General features: G+C 41.2%; 1 protein-coding gene across 1 annotated transcript; it reads left to right on the top strand.

Moving 5' to 3' along the window:
* Positions 1 to 95: 95 nt before the first annotated feature.
* glt8d1 (glycosyltransferase 8 domain containing 1) lies at positions 96 to 25,929 on the top strand. Its single transcript, XM_028825150.2, has 10 exons — positions 96 to 169; positions 5,674 to 5,707; positions 5,811 to 5,909; positions 8,680 to 8,896; positions 12,416 to 12,533; positions 16,157 to 16,241; positions 16,330 to 16,442; positions 21,124 to 21,290; positions 21,520 to 21,632; positions 22,685 to 25,929. The coding sequence occupies exons 2-10, from the start codon at positions 5,692 to 5,694 to the stop codon at positions 22,867 to 22,869; spliced, it is 1,113 nt and encodes a 370-aa protein (XP_028680983.2). The 5' UTR covers positions 96 to 169; positions 5,674 to 5,691; the 3' UTR covers positions 22,870 to 25,929.
* Positions 25,930 to 26,905: the final 976 nt, after the last annotated feature.

Raw genomic sequence — 26,905 nt, 5'->3', positions numbered from 1 at the left:
AAGAAAATAAACAATACAATTGTGATAAAACACACCAGAGTGGTTTAATTGTTTGCGTTTGATTTTTATACAGGCATAAAATGGGCAACCTTAATGTAAGCCGCCGGCACTGTTGATGTCGAGCTGGCACTTTGACGTTGCTGCCAATTGAACTAGTAAGAAGGTGCAGGTAATTTTGAGTTAAATTCGTTTTGTGTATTTGTTGATTTGTTTATTTTTTAAACTTGTCACACGTATTGCTATAGGGGTGGTAAACGAGAAAGATATCGGGAGACCAACATTTCAATAGCGATGAGGAAATAATCGAGGAGAGCTACAGGTTTGGCAAACCCGTGCGCTGGAGATGCACGCTTCGCAAATGGGACAGCGAGGGGGGATCGGACCGCGGCGCTCTGCCTGCACGCTCGTATTGTATTTAAGAATATGCATTTCAGATAACAACAGAGACGGCGTGTCTGAGTTTATGCAGTAGCTGTTCTGCAATGGAGAGTTGGTATTCTTGAACGGTGATCCAAAACGTCGCTCCTTAAACAAGACGTCTGCGCAGATTACTGGAGTGTTTGGGGACTAAATACAATGTATTAATATTATCTCGCGGGAGGAAATAATTTAACTTTTCATAATTGCTTCATGTTTTTTAATATTCTGATTTAAGATGTAGCGGCACACTGCCAGAGGTTGTATTCGACAATGCGATTCACTATTAGCAGTGCATTAGGCTGCAGGATTAAGCGGGTTTAGTAAAAGGTATGGTGTGGTATAGTATAGTATAGTAGTGACTGTTCTTGTTGGAATCGATAACGAATCTCAAAAATGGCCTCGTGTCCTGTATCCCTGACCTATATGTGACATGTATTATACAGTAGCACACAGATGGGTCATTCCGCTTTAGCAGTTTGGAGGCTTTACATTCCCGTATTAATTTCTTTAAAGCCATGCTGCTGAAGTTCACCTTAGGGGGCCACAAAGAGGTCTAGGAATCCTTAACCGGGACAATTGCTGTGCAAAAGTAAAGTACATATAATAACAGAATGGGGAAAGGTTTTACAAAAAAATAAAAATGGGAGTAAGACGTTAAACAAAACACACTTGAGATTTAGATAATAGATAGCTAGCACTTTGTCTCCCAGTTGGGAAATTTTGGCTTTTTATAGAAGGTCAATAAATAAAGATTGTTATATATTATTAAACAACTACCCTCCTTTCAATTATACATTCGAATGACTAAAAGGAAAGGCAACTTCTGACTTGGCTAAAGATAAAAAGAGGTCACCAATCACAAGGAGGCATTATAAAGGACCAAACAGCCTCCATGCTGGCCACTTTTCAGGGAGCAGAAGTGACGGTGGTGCCCTGCTACAGCTACCTGGGGATTCACATCCATGACGGGCTGAACCGGTCTCATAACACTGAGGAACCATTGAAGAAATGGCAGAGCGGACTTTTTTTTCCTCCTCCTATGTTCCTTTAATATGAGTATTGACTCCCTTCACATTTACTCCAACTGTGTAGTGGCCAGTGCGATTTTCTACATTGTGGGGAAAAGTGCTAGCAATTTCACTGCAAGAGAGGGTCACTGAATCAACAAGATGATTAAAAAGCCAGGGTGTCGGTTATGGGAGAATGAAGGCAAAGCGGAGTGCCATTATAATAATAATAATAATACATTTTATTTATATAGCGCCTTTCCCATGCTCAAGGCACTTACAGAATATAATAAAGAACGGCAGAATTTACAGTGTATAGCATTGTACAAACCAGATAAATAAATAAAGAAGATTAAGACAGTAAATTCTGAAAAAAACAAACAGACAACATAATTGATGGTCTAGCACACACATACAGGTTACACTGGCATCTTGACAGAGATGTAAACTGAGAGAAAGGTAATAAAGTCAAGTAGAGCTAAAAGCCTTCCTGAACAGATGAGTTTTGAGTTGTTTTTTAAAGGAATTCATGGAGTCAGCTGGTCTCATTAATTTTGGTAGGTCATTCCAGAGTCTGGGCGCTATACAGCTGAAGGCCCTGTCACCCATGGAGTGTAGATTAGTGAGGGGCACAACAAGATTACCAGAATCAGAGGACCTTAGTGGGCGAACAGGCACATAGTGATGGAGGAGGTCACTGATGTAGTTTGGTGCGAGGTTATTTAAAGCTTTGTAGGTTATTAGTAGGATTTTATATTCGATTCTGTAGGACACAGGGAGCCAGTGAAGACGGAGCAGGATGGGTGTGATGTGCTCGCTGTTGCTGGTTCGAGTAAGGACTCTTGCAGCTGAGTTTTGAATAAGCTGGAGCTGTGATATAAGATTAGAAGGGGCACCTGCCAGTAGGGAATTACAATAATCGATGCGGGATGTGATAAAAGCATGGACAAGTTTCTCAGCATTAGAGAAGGAGAGGAAGGAGCGAACACGGGATATGTTACGGAGGTGAAAGTAAGAAAGTTTCTTAATGTGATTTATGTGGGTGGAATAAGTGAGGGAGGAATCAAAAATGACACCAAGATTTTTTACAGTAGAGGCAGGTCTGATGAGATCACTGCCAAGATGGACTGGGAAGGAGCTCATTTTATTAAGTTGCATTTTAGTCCCAATTTGCAGGAGTTCAGTTTTATTGCAATTTAATTTTAAGGAGTTCTGCTCCATCCAGGTTTTAATTTCACTAAGGCAGGTTGTGAGCTGAGAAAGCTCTGATGAAGTTCCACTTTTAACATTGAAGTAGAGCTGGGTATCATCTGCATAAAAATGATAACCCAATCCATAACTACGGATAATATGGCCAAGGGGAAGCATATAAATACAGAAAAGCAGAGGACCGAGGACAGAGCCCTGAGGGACTCCTTGTGTGACTGGCACGGAGTTGGATCTGCTGTTGCCAAGACTAACAAACTCTTGCCTATCAGTCAGATAGGACTTGAACCACTGGAGGGCAGTGCCAGAGATACCCAGCATGTTCTCCATTCTGGACAGTAGGATGTCATGTCTGACTGTGTCAAATGCTGCACTGAGGTCTAACAGAATTAATATGCTAGTTTGTCCAGAGTCTGCTGCCATAAGCAAATCATTGGTTACCCGTAGCAGAGCAGTTTCACAGCTTCCCATCCTCTTTGTGAGGCTCTCGAATTGACGACTTTCAGCCAAAAAATTATTCAACAGAAGTGTGTGAAGAAAGGCTGCTGGGGCTCCTTTATACCAAATAGCAATATGTCTGCATAAGGCCTCACTGGAACTGAGACTGCCAAGCCTGAACTCTTCTTTCTTTTGAATTTTTCCTGCTTTATAGTCATTCTGGTGTGTGTTCAGACCAAAGTGTGTGTGTGTATATTTATTTATTTTTGAACTTACTGACTTATATACCAATCTATGTATTTATTTATTTAAAGAGTGTCTGTGTCTGTAGAAAGCCAAATTTCCCCCTAAGGACAAGGCTATCGATCTATCTATCTATGTGTCTGTCTGTCTAATCCTGCCCACTATGCTAAAATATCTGTCTGTCTGTCTAATCCTGCCCACTATGCTAAAATATCTGTCTGTCTGTCTAATCCTGCCCACTATGCTAAAATATCTGTCTGTTTGTCTAATCCTGCCTACTATGCTAAAATATCTGTCTGTCTGTCTAATCCTGCCTACTATGCTAAAATATCTATCTATATCTATCTATCTGTCTGTCTATCTGTCTGTCTGTCTGTCTAATCCTGCCTACTATGCTAAAATATCTGTCTATATCTATCTATCTGTCTGTCTGTCTGTCTGTCTAATCCTGCCTACTATGCTAAAATATCTGTCTATATCTATCTATCTGTCTGTCTGTCTGTCTGTCTGTCTAATCCTGCCTACTATGCTAAAATGTCTGTCTGTCTGTCTAATCCTGCCCACTATGCTAAAATATCTGTCTGTCTGTCTAATCCTGCCCACTATGCTAAAATATCTATCTATATCTATCTATCAGTCTGTCTAATCCTGCCTACTATGCTAAAATATCTGTCTATATCTATCTGTCTATCTGTCTGTCTGTCTAATCCTGCCCACTATGCTAAAATATCTGTCTGTCTGTCTAATCCTGCCCACTATGCTAAAATATCTATCTATATCTATCTGTCTGTCTATCTGTCTGTCTGTCTAATCCTGCCTACTATGCTAAAATATCTATCTATCTATCTGTCTATATATCTATCTAATCCTGCCTACTATGCTAAAATATCTGTCTGTCTGTCTGTCTGTCTGTCTAATCCTGCCTACTATGCTAAAATATCTGTCTATATCTATCTGTCTGTCTGTCTAATCCTGCCTAATATGCTAAAATATCTGTCTATATCTATCTGTCTATCTGTCTGTCTGTCTAATCCTGCCTACTATGCTAAAATATCTGTCTATATCTATCTGTCTGTCTGTCTAATCCTGCCTACTATGCTAAAATATCTGTCTATATCTATCTGTCTGTCTGTCTAATCCTGCCCACTATGCTAAAATATTTATCTATCTGATCCTGCCTACTATTTATCTATCGATCTGTCTGTCTGTCTGTCTATATTGAAATTCTTAATCGACATGCAACATGTCATGCGACTCTTTGCAAATGGAGAAATTCTTACAAAGGAGGGTTTACCATAGTATAATGTTTATCTTGATTACTCAGAATAGGTGAATATCCAGGCCCCCATCACATCTCCATTTTCTACCACTGTGTGCCTTATCCTAAAGAGTCTGATAGTCAGCTTTAAATATTTATAGCTGCGGCAAACACTTCATAAGATTCTTCCAGAGAGGATGACAGGACTTTCGATATAAGTTAGTTCTACTCGCTAATCACACACACTCGGAAAGTTGTGAAATTTTGCATCTTGATTACAGGTTTTCACGGTCGTCATTTCCATGCTTACATAACAGCACACACAAGTAAGAGTTTGACTGGATGACAGGTCCACACTTTTCTTGCCCAATCGGGATAATATTGATTGTTGTTCATTTGGGGGGCGGGGGGGTTAAAATGAGTTTTCATGGGTTGCATTTTTTTAGGCTACTTTAAGAAAAGGAAAAAAAAAAAAACGAGGTATTTTTGGCTATTTTTCAATTATCCCCTCCCACTGCATTTTTACATTATTTTTTTTCATTCTTCTGTCACCCCTTTCCCTGCCAATTGTTCTTTACCATTGTAAAATCCCCAGGTGGGGCCCATTGTGTGATGGTATATACCCACTGTATCACTTTGAAATATTGCTGAGGGGACACCCCCCCACCTGGGCTTTGCTGGTATGTACCTAACACTCTTGCCCTGACATCGCACCCCTTTCTGGTGTGTCATTGTGTCAGCCTCCGGCATTGGGCTATTTTTAAGCTTTTCTTTAAATGTGACCCTTCATTTATAAACCAATACACACGACTGAGCTCATCTGTCGCTGTGCACTTTTTTCTCTCCATTTGTTTTTCCTCCAATATCCTATGCTGTCTGGGATTGGCTCCAGCAGACCCCCGTGTCTCTGTGTTAGGATATAGCGGGTTGGATAATGACTGACTGACTGACTGACTGACAAAGCATGTTAATAAATGAATCAGTCACACAATTATAAATATTCTGTGTTTGCATTTCACATTTTTTTATACCAGTCTTATTTGTTCAGAAAACATTTCTCATGTAAGTTCTGTGTTTTCTTCCGTTCTCTCCTTGCATTAGATCCGTGGAACAGAAAAAATGTCCTTCCGGAGAGGTACGTGCGCCACGTGTGTCAGTAAACTGCACTGTACTGCTGTGAAAATCTGTCACCATTTAATGTTATTGTATTTATTTATTTATTTTCTTCTTTTCCTAAGTGAATATTGTTATACTGCTGCTGATTGCTGTTGCATTTTTGATAATTGTACATCGAAACCTTTTGAGTTTGAACGACTTCTTGAAGAGGCAAATTTCTGGTGAGTTTTGATTCTGATCTAAAAATTGTAAAAAATGCTGATAGCTTCTATTTGGGGAAGTTGACCGTGATGTCCCAAGGAGCACTGGGGGGGCCCAGAGCCAAAACACGAGGCACAACTCGGCCACACACAAGTTTAAGAGAAAATAAAAATGTTAAAATATTCAGTAACAGCATCTTGTCACATTAACAACTCAGCCAAGCGCCATACCAACAACCAATAAAGCTCCTCCATCTCCTTTTGCGCCTCATCCGTGAGTGTCGTCCACCTTCTTCCCAACTCTTAACTCTCCACATGGGGTGAGATGCCACCTTATATGGCAAACCCGGGAGCACGTCTGGTGTCACAGCACTGCATGCCGGTAGCATTTCTGGGTCATACAGAAGCTCCCCAAAATAGGGAGGTCCATTCTTTACAGCAGCACCCGAGGACCCCGACAGGGTCACCCTTCTGTATTACAATTCCCAAGCAATCCTGTGTGGGTGTCCAGTCTGGGTGGGCACTGCCACCTCTCGTGCTGGAGGACGAATTGTTCAAAATACGAGGGACGTTCAAAAAGTTTCCGTACTTTTATATTTTCGTTGGCAACGGTGAAGGTGGGAGGAGTTGAAAAGTTGGCACGACGCTGGGAAGATTGCATCGCAAAGGAAGGTGACTGTGTAGGAAAGTGATGCCATTTCCTTTTGAAATTCTTAATAAATAGAGTTAAAAAAAAAAAAAAGGTGTGGAAACATTTTGAACGTCCCTCGTATTTACAGTAATCCCTCGCTATATCGCGCTTCGCCTTTCACGGCTTCACTCTGTCGCGGATTTTATATGTAAGCATATTTAAATATATATCGCGGATTTCTGCGGACAATGGGTCTTTTAATTTCTGGTACCTGCTTCCTCAGTTGGTTTGCCCAGTTGATTTCATACAAGGGACGCTATTGGCAGATGGCTGAGAAGCTACCCAGCTTACTTTTCTGTCTCTCTTGCGCAGACTTTCTCTGATCCTGACGTATGGGGATTGAGCAGGGGGGCTGTTCGCACACCTAGATGATACGGACGCTCGTCTAAAAATGCTGAAAGATTATCTTCACGTTGCTACCTTTTGTGCAGCTGCTTCCTGAAGCGACATGCTGTATGGTGCTTCGCATACTTAAAAGCTCGAAGGGCACGTATTGATTTTTGACTTTGTTTTTCTCTGCTCCTGACGTAGGGGGTGTGAGCTGCCGCCTTCAACAGCTTTGTATACTTAAAAGCCAAACAGCCCTATTGATTTGTTTGCTTTCCTCTGTCTTTCTGACAGTCTGTGCTCCTGATGCGCACTCCTTTGAAGAGGAAGATATGTTTGCATTCTTTTAATTGTGAGACAGAACTGTCATCTCTGTCTTGTCATGGAGCACAGTTTAAACTTTTCAAAAAGAGACAAATGTTTGTTTGCAGTGTTTGAATAACGTTCCTGTCTCTCTACAACCTCCTGTGTTTCTGCGCAAATCTGTGACCCAAGCATGACAATATAAAAATAACCATATAAACATATGGTTTCTACTTTGCGGATTTTCTTATTTCGCGGGTGGCTCTGGAACGCAACCCCCGCGATGGAGGAGGGATCACTGTATTTGGGGCCATGTAGGAAGTCATTCTTGACTGTAGTTGGAATGCCCATCCATCCAGTGTGGTACTTAAAATAATTAACATTGGGAAATCACAAAGAGGATTGCCTTTGCTTTTACTGAATGCATTTTGTATCTTGCCGATTGTGTTAACCTGTTATTTTAGACACCTTCCATGTGCCAGTTAACAAAAAAGTCTAGTGATCTACATCTTCACTTCAAGTATTTTATGGGGAATCATCCCAATTCTATACATGTTGAGAAAATTGAGCTGAGATGACTTGAGTATTTATTTTTTTGTCCTTATTTTTATACAGTGCATCCGGAAAGTATTCCCAGCGCATCACTTTTTCCACATTTTGTGATGTTACAGCCTTATTCCAAAATGGATTAAATTCATTTTTTTCCTCAGAATTCTACACACAACACCCCATAATGACAACATGAAAAAAGTTTACTTGAGGTTTTTGCAAATTTATTAAGAATAAACAAACTCAGAACTCCCATGTCCATAAGTATTCACAGCCTTTGCTCAATACTTTGTCGATGCCCCTTTGGCAGCAATTCCAGACTCAAGTCTTGTTGAATATGATGCCACAAGCTTGGCACACCTATCCTTGGCCAGTTTCGCCCATTCCTCTTTGCAGCACCTCTCAAGCTCCATCAGGTTGGATGCACAGCCATTTTAAGATCTCTCCAGAGATGTTCAATCAGATTCAAGTCTGGGCTCTGGCTGGGCCACTCATGGACATTCACAGAGTTGTCCTGAAGCCACTCCTTTGATATCTTGGCTGTGTGCTTAGGGTCGTTGTCCTGCTGAAAGATGAACCATCGCCTCAGTCTGAGGTCAAGAGCGCTCTGGAGCAGGTTTTCATCCAGGATGTCTCTGTACATTGCTGCAGTCATCTTTCTCTTTATCCTGACTAGTCTCCCAGTTCCCCACAGCATGATGCTGCCACCACCATGCTTCACTGTAGGGATGGTATTGGCCTGGTGATGAGCGGTGCCTGGTTTCCTCCAAACGTGACGCTTGGCATTTAAATAAAATGGTAAATGAACGTTAAGATTCGATTATGAATTACAAACATCCTTTGCTAGTGTCACGTAAAATGGCAGAAAACCATCGCACGAGTTCGCTCATAACGCAGTCTGGTGGTGATTTTTTATTTTAGACGTGGATCAAAATGGATTACAGCCCATTGACTTCATCGTGAACATTCCTGAGAAGTTCAGAGCTGTCAGGACGGGTGAAGAAATGCCAGTGGTCCTCACGGCCGTAGAGGAACGACTTGGAGGACTGATAGCAGCAGTGAACAGCATTCACAGCAACACGCAGGCCAATGTTGTGTTCTACTTTGTTACCACAAACGACACGGTAATGCACTTGAAGTAAGTGTTTCCATCTTCATGTCTACACATTTGTAGGCTAAATCAATTTGGATCGCTAACGCAGCCTTTCTGTTGGTACCACACTACACTCCACCCTTAATAAACCCAATCTCTCTTCTGTGCCCATTTTAGCTGGGGGTCTACCTGTGCAGCATTAAACATAAGGCAGGATGGAGATGGCAGTCCAGTACGAGACACTCACAGTCACACACACACATTTTCACACAGGCTTGGTCAGTTTTTAGCCTAACATGCGCCAACACAAAGAGAGAGTGAGAGGCGAGGAGCAGATGCTGATACAGCGCAGTGCCGCACCCACTCATATGACAAACCACCTCAGGATCCCAGATTAGGACCCGAGTGCAGCCATGCGGTGGGTGATACCTCGGCACCACACCAGTTCAGATGGAATGGAACTGTTTGAGGTTTTTTTATGGTGGCTGGAGTGCCAATTCTGCCACCAACCCCCAGGTTTTTCCCTGCTGGATGCAGATTAATGTCATACCCCAGACGACTAACACAAATACAGGGAGGACAGATGAAGTGTACAAAAATCTCTGCGCCTGGCTGCTGTAGGTCACCAGTGCTCACCCTGGTGCTGCAGTGACCACCCGCGTTGACAGACACTGTGTCGGCCAAAAAAACCAGTGACATTTTTCTTTTTAACAAATTAATGTGCATCAACATCCTGTTGTACTTAACTACTGTACATTCATTAGGGGTACTGCTGAATATAGGGATTAAAAAGAAACTTTATGAAATGTATCTGTAATTCAACGTATCCTCATTGTACACTGTACTACAATGAAGGGACTTTCTTTGTTGTCCCACTGGTGCAGAAACATGCAGCAGCAATGCAGTACAGGGTTCAACAACACAGTAGGCACAAATGACTAAAAATAGCAAATAAAAAATATAGATACATTAGAAACTACCAAATTAAGGAAATAAATCAACCTTAATAAAAGGGAATATGTCTGTCTGTGTGTCCATCTAGTTTCTACCTCTCTGTCATTCCAATATTAGCCACTTTAAAAACATTAACAATGCTTTTACAAATTCCATATCAAATAGCATTTAACAGAGACGTGTGCATAGCATTTGTCATTCCAACAGATGGTGCATCACAAACATTAACCTTCCTTTTATGAACCCAAATAGCATTCACCAGAGACGTATGCATTGCATTTGTCATTCCAACAGATGGTGCATCACAAACATTGACCTTGCTTTTATGAACCCCTTACCAAATGGCATATATTTATATGCATTGCATTTATCATTCTAACAGATGGCGCATCACAAACATTAACCTTGCTTTTATGAACCCAAATAGCATTTACCAGAGACGTATGCATTGCATTTGTCATTCCAACAGTTGGTGCATCACAAACATTAACCTTGCTTTTATGAACCCAAATAGCATTTAACAGAGATGTATGCATTGCATTTGTGATTCCAATAGTCGGTGCATCACAAACATTAACCTTGATTTTATGAACCCAAATAGCATTCACCAGAGATGTATGCATTGCATTTGTCATTCCAACAGATGGTGCATCACAAACATTGACCTTGCTTTTAGGAACCCCTTACCAAATGGCATATATTTATATGCATTGCATTTATCATTCTAACAGATGGCGCATCACAAACATTAACCTTGCTTTTATGAACCCAAATAGCATTTACCAGAGACGTATGCATTGCATTTGTCATTCCAACAGTTGGTGCATCACAAACATTAACCTTGCTTTTATGAACCCAAATAGCATTTAACAGAGATGTATGCATTGCATTTGTGATTCCAACAGTCGGTGCATCACAAACATTAACCTTGATTTTATGAACCCAAATAGCATTCACCAGAGATGTATGCATTGCATTTGTCATTCCAACAGATGGTGCATCACAAACATTGACCTTGCTTTTAGGAACCCCTTACCAAATGGCATATATTTATATGCATTGCATTTATCATTCTAACAGATGGCGCATCACAAACATTAACCTTGCTTTTATGAACCCAAATAGCATTTACCAGAGACGTATGCATTGCATTTGTCATTCCAACCAATGGTGCATCACAAACGTTAACCTTGATTTTATGAACCCCTTACCAAATGGCATATATTTATATGCATTGCATTTATCATTCTAACAGATGGCGCATCACAAACATTAACACTGCATTTACAAATCCCATACAGTACCAAATGGCATATAACAGAGACGTATCAATTGCCTGCTACACTGCAAACATTTAACACTGAGGCCTGCATTGATTGTTTAGATTTCAGCCTGTCTTAGATGGGTAGCGAAGCTAGTTAACGGATAAGTATCTGTGTATCCGTCCGGTTGCTGTATCTTTGTCATTCCAACAGATTGTGCATCACACACATTAACACTGCTTTTACAAATGGCATATACCGGAGACATATGTATGTCTCAATGCAAATGTTAATGCTGAGGTCTATTTTGATTGCTTAGATCTCAACCTGTCTTAGACGGATAGCACAGCAAGTAAAAGAGTGTCTGTGCAGCTGTCCAGTGGCTATGTTTCTGTCATTCCAACAGGTGGCACTTCACACACATCTGCTGTAATAAAATGCATTACATTTATTATTCCAACAGATGGCACATCACAAGCATTAGCACTGCTTTTATGAATTCCATATCAAATGGCCTATAACAGGGACATATCAATTGCATGGTGCACTGCAAACATTAACACTGGGGTCTGCGTTGATTAATTAGATTTCATGCTGTCTTAGATGGATAGCACAGTTAGTATCAATATAAACATGTAACATGCATCTGACAGAACAACTAACAATAACACAGTAAAACTGAATCTTGTGTACAGCCTGATTGATAAGTGCGAGTGTTTCCAAAATGGAGTCTTGGACTCCGGTAAAGCAGGTGATTGCATTGGAGTTAACAGTTTAATGGTGGTTACTGTGCACGAGTCTGGTGGTACAGAGTTGACTGCTCACAATACTGCTTGAACGGTTTATGGATGGGCGATGTGGAATCTGTCAAAATGGAGTTGGCTTTCTTAAAGCCTTTGTTGTCACAAGTGTCCTGTATGGAGGGCAGTGTGGCACCATGGCTCACGTTGAAGAGCTTTGTGGTCTGCCACTGTGCAGTGGCCAGTCATTATGTAAATCAACAGCGACTGTTTATTTAAACCAGTTACATGCCTGAGGTGGTCAGACTTTTACCTTGTTAAAATGTTTCTTGTCTCACTCATGGAGAGTTCATTCATTTGCCACTCCAGTCAAGCAGTATGAGAAGATTGGGATTTTTGACTTAAATTAAAACAAAGATTGTATGGTTTAAACATACCGTATTGACGTAATTGCAATTCCATTTTTTTTTTTTACATTTGGTAAAGATTCATTTTATTTTAAATTACAGTTTTCCGTTTCACAGTTTATTTTTACTATGACCTACACCTTTGTTTCACTACACAATCGCTCACCTTGTGTTTTTAAATGCTCTCTTTTTGGTTTCCAGGCAATGGATAACTCAGACTGAGCTCAAGGACGTCAAGTACAGAATTGTGCCATTTGATCCACACATCCTGGCAGGCAAAATAAAGATAAATTCAGAACAATCGGAGGACATAAAGCCAGTATGTATCGATGCACAAAGTGTTCTATCAAATTAATTGCATCCACTGGACCAGGTTTATGAATAGAAAAATGATCCATACTGTAAATTTTATACAGATTGACAAAAATTAGTGTGGCATAATGTAGTTATATACAGTGGGGCAAAAAAAGTATTTAGTCAGCCACCAATTGTGCAAGTTCTCCCACTTAAAAAGACGAGAGAGGCCTGTAATTTTCATCATAGGTGTACCTCAACTATGAGAGACAAAATGAGAAAAAAAATCCAGAAAATCACATCGTCTGATTTTAAAGAATTTATTTGCAAATTATGGTGTAACATAAGTGTTTGGTCACCTACAAACAAGCAAGATTTCTGGCTCTCACAGACCTGTACCTTCTTCTGTAAGACGCTCCTCTGTCCTCCACGCGTTCCCTGTAATAATGGCACCTGTTTGAACTCGTTATCAATATAAAAGACAACTGTCCACAACCTCAAACAGTCACACTCCAAACTCCACTATGGCCAAGACCAAAGAGCTGTCAAAGGACACCAGAAACAAAATTGTAGACCTGCACCAGGCTGGGAAGACTGAATCTGCAATAGGTAAGCAGCTTGGTGTGAAGAAATCAACTGTGGGAGCAATTATTAGAAAATGGAAGACATACAAGACCACTGATAATCTCCCTCGATCTGGGGCTCCACGTAAGATCTCACCCCGTGGGGTCAAAATGATCACAAGAACGGTGAGCAAAAATCCCAGAACCACACGGGGGGACCTAGTGAATGACCTGCAGAGAGCTGGAAGCAAAGTAACAAAAGGCTACCATCAGTAACACACTACGCCGCCAGGGACTCAAATCCTGCAGTGCCAGACGTGTCCCCCTGCTTAAGCCAGTACATGTGCAGGCCCGTCTGAAGTTTGCTAGAGAGCATTTGGATGATCCAGAAGAGGACTGAGAGAATGTCATATGGTCAGATGAAACCAAAATTGAACTTTTTGGTAAAAACTCTACTCGTCGTGTTTGGAGGAGAAAGAATGCTGAGTTGCATCCAAAGAACACCATACCTACTGTAAAGCATGGGGGTGGAAACATCATGCTTTGGGGCTGTTCTTCTGCAAAGGGACCAGGATGACTGATCCGTGTAAAGGAAAGCCATGTATCATCAGATTTTGAGTGAAAACCTCCTTCCATCAGCAAGGGCATTGAAGATGAAACGTGGCTGGGTCTTTCAGCATGACAATGATCCCAAACACACCGCCCGGGTAACGAAGGAGTGGCTTCGTAAGAAGCATTTCAAGGTCCTGGAGTGGCCTAGCCAGTCTCCACATCTCAACCCCATAGAAAATCTTTGGAGGGAGTTGAAAGTCCGTGTTGCCCAGCGACAGCCCCAAAACATCACTGCTCTAGAGGAGATCTGCATGGAGGAATGGGCCAAAATACCAGCAACAGTGTGTGAAAACCTTGTGAAGACTTACAGAAAACGTGTGACCTCTGTCATTGCCAACAAAGGGTATATAACAAAGTATTGAGATGAACTTTTGTTATTAACCAAATGCTTTTTTTCTCACCGTAATTTGCAAATAAATTCTTTAAAAATCAGACAATGTGATTTTCTGGATTTTATTTCTCATTTTGTCTCTCATAGTTGAGGTATACCTATGATGAAAATTACAGGCCTCTCTCGTCTTTTTAAGTGGGACAACTTGCACAATTGGTGGCTGACTAAATACTTTTTTGCCCCACTGTATGGGGGGGATTTTTAATTCCTAGGCTACCCTTCTTCAAGATTACCTAATAAAATAAAGTCAATGTCTGTCATCTCTGAGCTTGATGGCTTATGTTCATGGCCTGTGTGTTAAATAATAATAATTACATTTATCTAACACTTTTTACTCCAAGCTCTTTATGTAGACGGTGAGGAGCCACCACTAATGTGTAACATCCACCTGGAGGATGCAGAGGCAGCCATTCTGGTGCCACTACCCTTGCCACACATTAGTTATTAGGTGTGTGAAGGGGTGAGAGAGAGAGAGAGAGTTAGCCAGTTATAGACGTTACTGACCAGGCTGTGGTGGGCAGTTTAGCCAGGACTTGGGGGAACACCGTACCCTTTGTTTCATAGGAGGATTCCTAGGGATCTTTTATGACCACAGAGAGTCCTGAACCTCAGTTTTACATCTCATCCTAAGCACATTTTTTACAGCACTGGGACTTGCGCACACACACACACACACACACACACACCACGGGGTAAAAGTGACCCCCGATTGCCTCAGCAACACCTCTTCCAGCAGCAACCTAATGTTTTCCTAGATGGTCTCCCATCCAAGTGCTGGCCAGGTTCAAACATGCCTAGCTACGGATGGATCACCTGTTCTAAAGTGCAGGTGGAATGGCCGCTGGTTATCCGTCGGTCTAATCTGGAGCTGGACACGCACTTGATACATTAAGAAATGGTGACAGTGACGAGGGATTGCAATACTAGAGCTTTAAACCTCGCCACATTTTCCTGACAGCATCCAGCTCACATGTACAGATTGCCTGCATTCTGACTTGAATGAGAATAAAATCCACCTTAATAAAAGGATGTCTGTATGTCCAGTTGCTATGTCCCTGCCATTCCAACAGATGGCGCAGAGAGCACACCTCACTTTGACCCAACGCCAGCACTGTGGGCTCCAGGAAGGTGTAGAGTCGGCACTGAGGGGTCAGGCCAAGACAGCCACCAGGATTGAGATGATGAGGGGGCACTAGAACTACTGGGGCTTGCCCCAAATCACTCAGTGTTCTCAGTTTCACATCCTCATATGAAGAAACTGGCTGTGAATCCGTGGTCTCCAAGTCAGTAAGCAAAGTTTATGAAGCGTGCAGGAGATGGGACTGAGGTCTTAGAATTCAGGTGGGGTTGTAACCGGGAAGACATATCCACCTTAATAAAAGGATACGTGTCTGTGTGTTCAACCAGTTGCTATATCACACACTTTTGTAGTAATAAAATGCATTGCATCGGTCATTCCAACAGATGGCGCATCACAAACATTTGTAGGAATAAAATGCATTCCAATAAATGACGCGTGACAAACATTAGCACTGCTTTTACAATTCCCATACCAAGTGGCTTATAACAAAGACATATGCTTTGCATGGTGACTACAAACATCAATGCTGAGGTCTGCGTTAATTATTTAGATTTCAGCTCTTCTTCAGCGGGTGGCACAGCTTGTGAGCTCTAAAATGCTGCTGGACAGAATGATCCGTGAAGCCGGCGTCACATTATATAGTTGAAGAGGTAGTCAAACTTGTTGGCTGCAGTTTCTGATATTGTCTCCCATGGATGTCAGATTACACGACTAATAATTGCAGCACAGGTTCCAGAGTAACACAAGCTCATCTCTTAATCTGACAGCCAACAGAGTGCCTAGCAAGCTTTACGTAATGCATATCAGACTCCAGTCTTTTCATCATTTTTACCTTATGAACTGTTTTACATGGATGTGTGTGCATGAAGTATTAAGTACCCTGTAGGTATTAATGATCCTGTGTGAAAACAGACTTTTTTTTTTTTCCAAGGGACACCCGGTTTTTCTCCTGAGTTGGCTGTTTTACAAACCCTGACGTCCATTTATTTACTTTTCACCAGCTCACGTTTGCAAGATTCTTCCTTCCTGCATTTGTGCCAGATGGAGAAAAGGCCATTTATATGGATGACGATGTGATAGTACAAGGTAACGAGGCTGGCAGTGTTGTGGGGGTTTGTGTGGAGGATGAGGATGCTGTACGGTTTCTTTGTAACGGCACCGTTTTTAATTGTAGGAGATATTCAGGAGCTGTACAACACCAAGCTGAAGGCAGGACATGCTGCTGCATTTTCAGATGACTGCGATTCAGCCTCGTCCAAAGGAATGGTCAGGGGGGCTGGAAATCAGGTACAGTAGCATAACAGTCAGTCACAGGGGTCTGCTGGAGCCACTCCCAGACAGCACAGGGCGCAAGGCAAGGAACAAACCTCGGGCAGGACGCCAGCCCACCGCAGGGCAAGTAGCATAATAGAGAAGTTTTATTGTGTAAGGTCCCAGGATGACCCTATTTTCCTCTTTTATACTTTAATAAAATGTCTCAAATTCCATAACACTCTTATGATCAGGTACTTTAGCACTTCATCTCCCACTTTCCTTCTACATCTGTAACCTCAGGCAATTAGACAGAGTAAAGAAACGGGCAGGAGTTAAGTTCCACATTTCATTATGTATTATTGATACAAATGCCCAAAAGTATTAAGGAAGTAGAATACTATGTCATTATTGGCAAACCACACCCTTACAGTCTAGCAGTGCATGTTGGGTTCATAGGCGGCTCTCGGCTCATCCTCACTCTAGCTTACTTTGCTACCAGACGGCCTTTGAATGGAGTGTTGAAACGGGCCACGTGCCTCTCTCAATATGGCTGCCGAGACAGAGTTGTCTTCATCATGGCCAGATGGTAAGAGAGATGCTAAAAGGGCAAGGTGATCAACTTTATACCACTCTTACTTCTGGAGTCAGTCAGCCATTTTCTAACCTGTCTAGTCCTGTATAGGGGTCACGGGGGGGTCAGAGGGTGCTGGAGCTTATCCCAGCTAGCATAGGGCACAAGGCAGGGCAAACCAAACCACCCCAGCCCCACACGGGCCAATTTAGGATCACCAGTTCACCCAACCTGCATGTCTTTGGACTGTGGGAGGAAACCCACACAGATGCGGGGAGAACATGCAAACTCCACGCACGGAGGACCTGTGGTGTGAATCCTGGCCCCCCCTTACGACAAAGCTTTTCCTCCACACCCCTTACCGTCCAATGTAAAGCGCCGACGTGGCCAAGATGTAGATTTTCTTTAAATTTGTACAAAGTGCTTAACTTTTGAATACAAGTTTGTCAGGGCCAGTCAGAGACCATTGTCATTGGGTATGTCACATTACACGACTCGCTAAGATTATGTAAATGAAGGCCATGACTGAAAATCACTGGAAAAGTCATGTCATGTGGTGCGGGCTTAAGGAACACCCAAGTGTATGTTACTTTTGGTACATTTGTTCCAGAAACCAAACTGATTGGCTTTACTGGGACAAAGTCCTTGTCTAGTTTATTAAGAAACTTGTGTTTAAATAAGATGCAAAAAAACAGGTTAATAAATAATAAAAATTATATATAATATACTGCGGTGGGCTGGCGCCCTGTCTGGGGTTTGTTTCCTGCCTTGCGCTCTGTGTTGGCTGGGATTGGTCCAGCAGACCCCTGTGACCCTGTAGTTAGCATATAGCGGGTTAGATAATGGATGGATGGTATATTATATACACATACATACACAGGTCCATAAATATTTGGACAGAGACAACTTTTTTCTAATTTTGGTTCTGTACATTACCATAATGAATTTGAAATGAAACAACTCCGATGCAGTTGAAGTGCCGACTTTCAGTTTTATTTCAGTGGGGTGAACAAAACGATTCATAAAAATGTGAGGCAACTAAAGCATTTTGTGAACGCAATCCCTTCATTTCAGGGGCTCAAAAGTAATTGGACAATTGACTCAAAGGCTATTTCATGGGCAGTTAAGGACAATGACGGACTTGACCACATCAATTAAGCAGATAAAAGGCCTGGAGTTGATTTGAGGTGTGGTGCTTGCATGTGGAAGATTTTGCTGTGAACAGACAACATGCGGTCAAAGGAGCTCTCCATGCAGGTGAAAGAAGCCATCCTTAAGCTGCGAAAACAGAAAAAACCCATCTGAGAAATTGCTCCAATATTATGAGTGGCAAAATCTACAGTGTGGTCCATCCTGAGAAAGAAAGCAAGCACTGGTGAACTCAGCAACGCAAAAAGACCTGGACATCCACGGAAGACAACAGTGGTGGATGATCGCAGAATCATTTCCATGGTGAAGAGAAACCCCTTCACAACAGCCAACCAAGTGAACAACACTCTCCAGGGGGTAGGCGGGCGTATCGATATCCAAGTCTACCATAAAGAGAAGACGGCATGAAAGTAAATCCAGAGGGTGCACTGCAAGGTGCAAGCCACTCATAAGCCTCAAGAATAGAAAGACTAGATTGGACTTTGCTAAAGAACATCTAAAAAACCAGCACAGTTCTGGAAAAACATTCTTTGGACAGATGAAACCAAGATCAACCTCTACCAGAATGATGGCAAAAAAAAAGTATGGAGAAGGCGTGGAACAGCTCATTATCCAAAGCATAGCACATCATCTGTAAAACACGGTGGAGGGAGGCAGTGTGATGGCTGCCAGTGGCACTGGGACACTAGTGTTTATTGAAGACTAAACTTCAGACAGAAAGGCCCACAAACAAACAGCAACTGAAAGTAAAGGCCTGGCAGAGCATTAAAAAGGAGGAAACCCAACATCTGGTGATGTCCAGGAGTTAAAGACTTCAGGCTGTCATTGCCAGCGAAGGGTTTTCAACCAAGGATTAGAAATGAACATTTGATTTCCAGTTATTTAATTTGTCCAATTACTTTTGAGTCCCTGAAATGAAGGGATTGTGTTCACAAAATGCTTTAGTTGCCTCACATTTTTATGCAATCGTTTTGTTCACCCCACTAAATTAAAGCTGAAAGTCTGCACTTCAACTGCATCGGAGTTGTTTTATTTCAAATTCATTGTGGTGATGTACAGAACCAAAATGAGAAAAAAGTCGTCTCTGTCCAAATATTTATGGACCTAACTGTATACATATACATACATATATACACACATACACACACACACACACACACAATACAATACTGTAGCCGCAGGAGTGTAAGGTGAGTGTGAGCACGGGTAAAATGCATGCCAAAACAAATCTCTCAGTCCAAAAGATTGTTCTAAAATATTTAGTGAAAATTCAAAGCAAACAATCCACACAAGAATAAAGAAATGTTATTATTACACACATAGAATAAAAGGCAAAAAAAAAAAAAAAATGTATCTTCTCTAAACTTTGTTTTTCTTGTAAAACTTTAGTTGTTTCTATACTTAAAGATTCTTAACTTCTTTTGAATGCTTTAAACGTACAGCGCAGCACTTTCAATTCAGTGCTTTGTCTTACATGTTACTTGGCACACAAGGTACGGTTTAAAACCATGTGCCCTCTAACACCTTAGACATGGTAAGGCCGATCACTAACTTCGAATCATGTTTAGTCAGAGAGGCTAGAACTACAGTAGCTAGAATATGCTGATTCAATTTAACTTATGGGGGTTATAGGAACCGCCCATAGATTATGCGCTAATATTTAGTATAACATTTGTTTCTTATGTGACTAGCAAATGGCTCTTACAAATACAATTTATTTTTGTATAGCCCAAAATCACACAAGAAGTGCCGCAATGGGCTTTAACAGGCCATGCCTTTTTGACAGCCCCCCCAGCCTTGACTCTCTAAGAAGACAAAAAAAAAAAAACCCTTATAGGGGAAAAAAAATGGAAGAAACCTCAGGAAGGGCAGTTCAAAGAGAGACCCCTTTGCAGGTAGGTTGGGCACGCAGTGGGTGTCAAAAAAAAAATACAATACAACACACAGAACAGAACACAAGTAATCCTCAATCCAGTAGAAATGTTACAGCAGAGTCAGCGCTGGGCCAGCCAATCGGATGAAAGGACCCCTCTACCTTTTTGGTATTTGGCACACTGTATTAATACAAGAGAGGGGGTCAGAGCGCAGGGTCAGCCATTGTACAGCTCCCCTGGATCAACTGTCAGGTTAAGGGCCTTGCTCAGTGCCCCAAACGGAGTAGGACCCCTTCTGGCAGTGACAGGATTTGAACCAGCAACCTTCCAGATACCAGCCCAGATCCTTAGCCACAGAGCCAGCACTCTGCCTTCTAAATAAATACATATTAATGTCAAAAATGACCGATATACAGTAATCCCTCACTACTTCGCGGTTCACTTTTATATGTAAGCATATCTAAATATATAACGCGGATTTTTCGCTGCTTCGCGGGTTTCTGCGGACAATGGGTCTTTTTACTTCTGGTATTTGCTTCCTCAGTTGGTTTGCCCAGTTGATTTCATACAAGAGATGCTATTGGCGGATGGCTGAGAAGCTACCCAATCAGAGCACGCAGTTAAGTTCCTGTGTGCTGCTGATTGGCTCAGCGACGGAGTGCTGCATTAACCAGGAAGTCTCATCTCACTCATTCAGCATTAACGTGCTCTTGCTACTGCATTCAGGGGATTATCACCTTCATCGTCATCATTTTTACTGCACAGCATATTCATCACCATCATCACGTCATATATAGCTACGTGTACTTCGCTATACAGTAAGTGTAAACTTATCTACCGATTTCATATTGCTTAGCAGTTGTCCCTGTTATTAATAGAGTAAAGGGTGGGTTGTAAACAATACAGGGAGGGTTTAAAAACGTCCAAATACACGTTAAATAATTAAATAAATATGGTGTCCCTACTTCGCGGAAATTCAGTTATCACGGTCGGCCTTGGAACCTATCTCCCGTGATAAGTGACGGATTACTGTAACACAAGAAAGATTTCTTATCGGTAACTATTTGTCCACCTGTATGTTTTCATAACGTCCATTTTATCTCCTCTCCAATCCCCCTAGTTCAACTATATCGGCTTCCTTGACTTTAAAAAGGACACCATAAAGAAACTGGGCATGAAGGCCAACACCTGCTCCTTCAACCCTGGCTTGTTTGTTGCCAACCTAACCGAATGGAGACTTCAGAACATAACTGAGCAACTCGAGAAATGGATGGAAAGAAACGTAGCGTGAGTACACAGACGACAAAGCAGTCTCTGTCTTTATTGTAAGAAACTTTTGCGAGTATTAGTTACATTTTTTTTTTTTGTTTAATGCATGTTTTTTTTATTCGTTTGCAGTGTTCTAGTTGCATGATTTTGAATGTGTTTTGGGAACGGTACAACTTCAGGGGAAGCGTGAACAAATGTGTTTTCTGATGCGACCGCCGTGCCAACCTATTATTGTGCTTCTCTGCAGAGAGGATTTGTACAGCAGGACTCTTGCTGGCAGTGTCACTGTGCCACCTCTGCTCATCGTATTCTATAAAAAACACTCCACTATTGATCCCTTGTGGCACGTGAGACACTTGGGTAAGTTGCTTGCACTCTTTTAGTGTTGTGTTGTTAGTTCGAGAGCAAACGGAATTCTCTTTGTAGCGTTATTAGCACTTTAATAATGTTGGGGAGATGGCTGCCACCGCATCTGGAGTAATATTTTACTCTTAACATTTGGAAGATTTTTTTTTAAATGTGTTTAGCTTGCCCGTCTCTTCAAATAAGAGAACCAATGTGCATTACGCCAACAGTGAGATCATAGCAAGTTGCAGGCACAAATCCATTATGTATGACGAACAAAAAAATTAGGGGCACAAATTAAGAATGGCCAGAGAAAGCTGGAAGACTCCAGAAACTACAGGAATTTAGAGGGGGCACTCTATGGCCAGAGGGCAAAAAGAAACACCATTCTGAAGCATGGGATCAAAACTTCGCTATTAAGATCATGTCAGATTCCGATTCTATGATGCTCAGGAAAAGTTGATCTCAGAATGGTGTCAGTACACGTTTCATATAATTTTGGTCGAAAATTATGCTCTTTTTTTGGCATAGTGTGGCAGCTCTTGGCTATATCCTACCTAAGATTGAAAAATCTAGAACAAAATGCTTTGAGATGTCCACCCTGAACACAGATGTCCATATTTTTTTGGAAGTTAGCTTTCAAACAAGGTGTGCCAAGTTTGTCTTGTTACAGGCAAGAGAGTCCTGTTATTTATCCCTGTAACCTTCACAAAACCAACTTGACCGATGCCCGATGCTAACTCTTGGTCACCGTGTTGCTGCTCATGGTTTGGTTCATTTTGTATCTCATTATTGTCTAGCTGCTAATTAAGGAAAAAGAAACAATTATTGGGCCTGCGTCCTCAAGAGCAAGTGAATTAAAATTAATTCAAAAGACGTTAATCAGGGGGAAATCAGGTCACAAATTATGAAAAGGGCAACCACTGGGACCCTCCAGGACCGGAGTTTGAGATCCCTGATTTAATAGTTTAATAATTAAACAGACTTTAGTATTCTTGGAAGACACTTTTTTTAAAACCTGCTTGTTTCTAAAGAATGCATTTTACTTTTATGTCCTTCTCCATAAGGTTCCTCAAGTGCTGGAAACCGCTATTCATCGCAGTTTATTAAAGCAGCCAAGCTTCTTCACTGGAATGGCCACTTCAAACCGTGGGGCCGGGCGTCTCCTTACTCGGATACCTGGGACAGTTGGTACATCCCCGACCCAACTGGTAAATTTCACCCCATCCGGAGAAGCACAGAGGAAAAATAAGGGGCTTGAAAGAGACTTCAACTCGCCACATCATTTTTGCAGCTGCAGCCCCTGATAGCTGTTACCTGGTTTTTGGACCTCAAAACCTGTGATTTCTCAGGAGTGCCCTTTCTGTCTACTTGGATAATGAGCTGTTTTCTTTATATTTTTATTTTTTACGTTTGTACTGTACTTTGCATGCAGCTATAAAAGTATCCCTGTGTGCTTAAAGCGGAGGGCCGCCAAGCCTGTTCTTCAAGTATTACAGTGGCCACAGGTTTTTCTGCCAACCAGCTTGATGGAAGCCAATTCTTAACTGTAAATGGTGGACGTACTTAAGTTAAGATGGCGTTATCCTGGTTCCTTCCGGTAAGTCAGATATCTAACGTCCCAGAGAAAAGGATTCTGTGGTCTTGTGTAAATTAACACTACATAACAGCATGTATAACACATAAAAAATACAGTATCAGAATACATGAAACAATTCATATACTGTACCATATTGAACTCCACCTGTAACAGCATAAAACAAATACCCCACTTAGGCATCGGTCACCCAACGCTACTGCCCAGCAGCCCTCAGGTTTTCTTTTTTTGGTCCCTATCTTGTATACAATTATGTCAAACTTACACCCCATGAATTTTTTTTCCTTTTTTTATAAATATTTGAACATATCAATACTTGATTAAGGATGTAATTCCAGGAGGGAGATCAAATTTGATTTTGTAATAATTATTTCAATGAAAACTGATTAGACACACCAGTTCTGTTGGCTCTGACAGTTTATATTACCCCCTCACGTCCAAACTACTTCAGTCTACCAGTGTCTGACAGCGACTCTGGTCCTCGGTTCAGAATTGTTTTCAGCTGTCTGCTGTTTAAGGGTTAATAATAATAATAATAATTCTTTGCATATATATAGCGTTTTTCTCACTACTCAAAGCGCCCAGCAATTGCTCAAGGGCCTAACAGTGCAGAGTCCCTCTTGGCATTTACAGGATTTGAACCGGCAACCTTCCGATTGCCAGAGCAGATCCCGAGCCTCGGAGCCACCTGTGGTGTCTTGTGGGCACAGCCCGTTTCAAATTCACAACACACTGCATCTCAAAGGGATTCAGATCCGGGCTCGGCCTTTCCAGAACCCCTTACCCGTTTCTTTCTTTTCAGTCAGTCCTATTATGTAGATTTACTAGTAAGGTTACAGTCATTGTCACGTTGCAAGCTCCCCTTTCAGTTGAGCTTCAGTCTTTTCTGACAGATGACCTAACATCTCATTCAAGCACCTTCTACTATAATGGATTCTACGAGGGGGTGCTTCCCAAGCTCAAATGCAGCAAATTCATACCAAACATAACATTTTCATCACCATGCTTTAGCGTTGCTATCATGTGCTGTCCCTTGTACTTGCAAACCATCCCCTCTGGTCCTGGCCTTGTCTGGCCAGAGCACATTGTTTCAAATTGTACAATGGATTACAAAATGTAAATGTAGAATGGTGTTTGTTATATCTTCTTTAATTGATAGGTTTTGATAAAACAAAGATCAAATCCTGATATGTCCATATATATTTAAAAGAAAAACAAAATTTCATGGAAGGGCCCACATTTAACTGGCCAGTTCAGTTTTGCCCATCTTGCTTCATGCATCTCAAAGTTAACTGGCTAACGGTCAAAGAAAAAGTATTGAATGTCAACGAAAGGGCACTAATAAGAGTTAGGTACCTCTTGAAACAGAGGCTAGTGGGGTCACACTTACCAGGCCTATAAAAAGCCTTCATGTCCTTGTAAATTCATTTTTTTTTTTTTTTTGTTACTCAACACTGAATCACAGTCAATTTAAATTTGGCTTTTTTGACACTGAACAAAAAAAAGCTCTTCAATGTTAAAGTAAAATCCGATCTCTGCAAAGTGGCCCAAATTACAAATAAAGTTTAATGTTTTATACTTGTAACTAGCCATGCTATCTGCCCAAGCTTAATTGGAATGTAAGTAATCAAAATAAACCTGTGCTAACGTTTGCAGTGCACCATGCAATACGCATATGTCTGTTATCTGGCATTTGGTATGGGATTCGTAAAAGCAGTGTTAATGGTTGTGATGCGCCACCTGTTGAAAAGATGGAGACTTGCAACTATCTTTTTATGAAGGAAGATTAAGACAGTTCTGTACTTTTTTTTTTTTTTTTACATTTTGACATTAATCAACAGATAGACTCCTTAGTGTCAAAAAAGCCAAATTAAATCTATTTTGTACAATAAAGAAAATGTAATGTTTACAAGGGGGTGAATACTTTTTATAGGCACTATCTAGGGAAACTAAAGGGAAGCCATCCCACCCCATCCAGTTTATGTCCATTACTTGTCTGCAATGACAACAGATGAGGCAGGTGTAGGGGAGGATAGCAGACACAGGCGCAAGTGACACTAAATGGGTAAAGTGACTTTGGTGTCACACCCCTCTGTACTCATTACCTAGCAACACTCAAGATTAGATTTACAAAATAAACATACTTCATCCTAGTACAATTTTAAAAATTTACACAAGTCACTGTATAAACTTTGGTATTTCATCCTAGTACAATTTTAAAAATTTACACAAGTCATTGTATAAACTTTGGTATTAACAGAAATTGGGCAGGGAGAGAGGGCATGCTAAATAACGGTAGACATCCAGTTAAGTGGAACAAAAACCTGCTGCCACTGAGTGACTTGAAGAGTCTCATCTTGGAAATAAAGTTTGCACTGTTGGTGATCTGAGAACTTGATGGCCTACAGTGAAAATCCATCCATCATCCAACCCGCTATATCCTAACTACAGGGTCACGGGGGTCTGCCAGAGCCAATCCCAGCCAACACAAGGCAGGAAACAAACCACAGGCAGGGCGCGCCAGCCCACCGCAGTACAGTGAGAATGCCACACTGAAACAAGATGTCCATTTATGAGCAGGGAAGGACCTGAAATTAAAACAAGGGACTGAAACCACATCAACCAGTGCAGCTCCATCAGGCTAAGACTGGAACCTTCTTACTTGGATACATCTGACAGGACCAAAATATTAGCCAACACTTGAACAAAAGGGGAGATGCAATCTGCTGACAGCCCTGGTCAATACTGTATATGCCTGGCACTTTATCTTCGTGTTGCGTGACTAAACAGTGTTCAGAATCATCTGTCGTTGTAATACTTTTACTTTGAACTGTACTTGACCAATTTGTTTTTTGCTATAATTTTTCATAGCCATCCGAGATGCTACATCTTAACCAAAGAGTGTTTTGGAGTTCAGAATAGCTGTTCCTCCGTATAAAGGTGCTGTGTTACATTTCCTTCTACCTTGAACCGTACTTTAACAGTTTTTTGCTTTTCTATTTTAATTTTTTTCGTGTACATACAAAATGCTACGTCAAAAGTCAAATCATCAGAATAGTCTTCCATCAGTATAAAGGGGTATTTTACCTCAAACCGCATTTCAATTTTTATAGTCTTAAATTTTTCTTACACTTACAAGATACTATGTTGTTTAAAAAAATAAAATAAATTCAGAATAGTTTTCCATCAGTATAAAGGGAGAGTGTTATTCTCCTTTTACTGTGAAGTGTCACACATATTAGATGAAATAAAACAGATAATCAGCCAAGGACAGGACCTCTTCTACATACAATATACTATTTTGTACAAACAAGATAATCTCTCATACTTACAGGTTGTGATAGTTTAGAAACTCTTATGTTACAGGTACAGGATAGGACCACCACAAAAATCCATTCTTTCAATTTTCATTAACCTCAGATTGCATTTTCTATATTGCAGCTTTTTCATATCCTGTGGAGCACACAGAGTGAGGCAGACTGAACAGTTTAAATGTCATAGCTTTATTAAAAAAAAAAAAGTCTTGACTTTTTAAATAAAGAATTTGCTTTGTATTATTACAACTGAAAGTATCAATGGATTCCTCATAATGATTATGAATGGTCAGTCTTCACCTGTGTGCATCTTTCCAGTCTATTCCTTTGTCAGAGTTTTACTGGATTAGCAAGTATTTCATGTTTAGTGGCCCCCG

Source organism: Erpetoichthys calabaricus, chromosome 18 (assembly GCF_900747795.2).
Source record: "Erpetoichthys calabaricus chromosome 18, fErpCal1.3, whole genome shotgun sequence".
In the NCBI taxonomy this organism is placed as follows: domain Eukaryota; kingdom Metazoa; phylum Chordata; class Cladistia; order Polypteriformes; family Polypteridae; genus Erpetoichthys; species Erpetoichthys calabaricus.
Note: the sequence above shows the minus strand (reverse complement) of the source record. Positions and strands in the feature narration are given on the sequence as shown.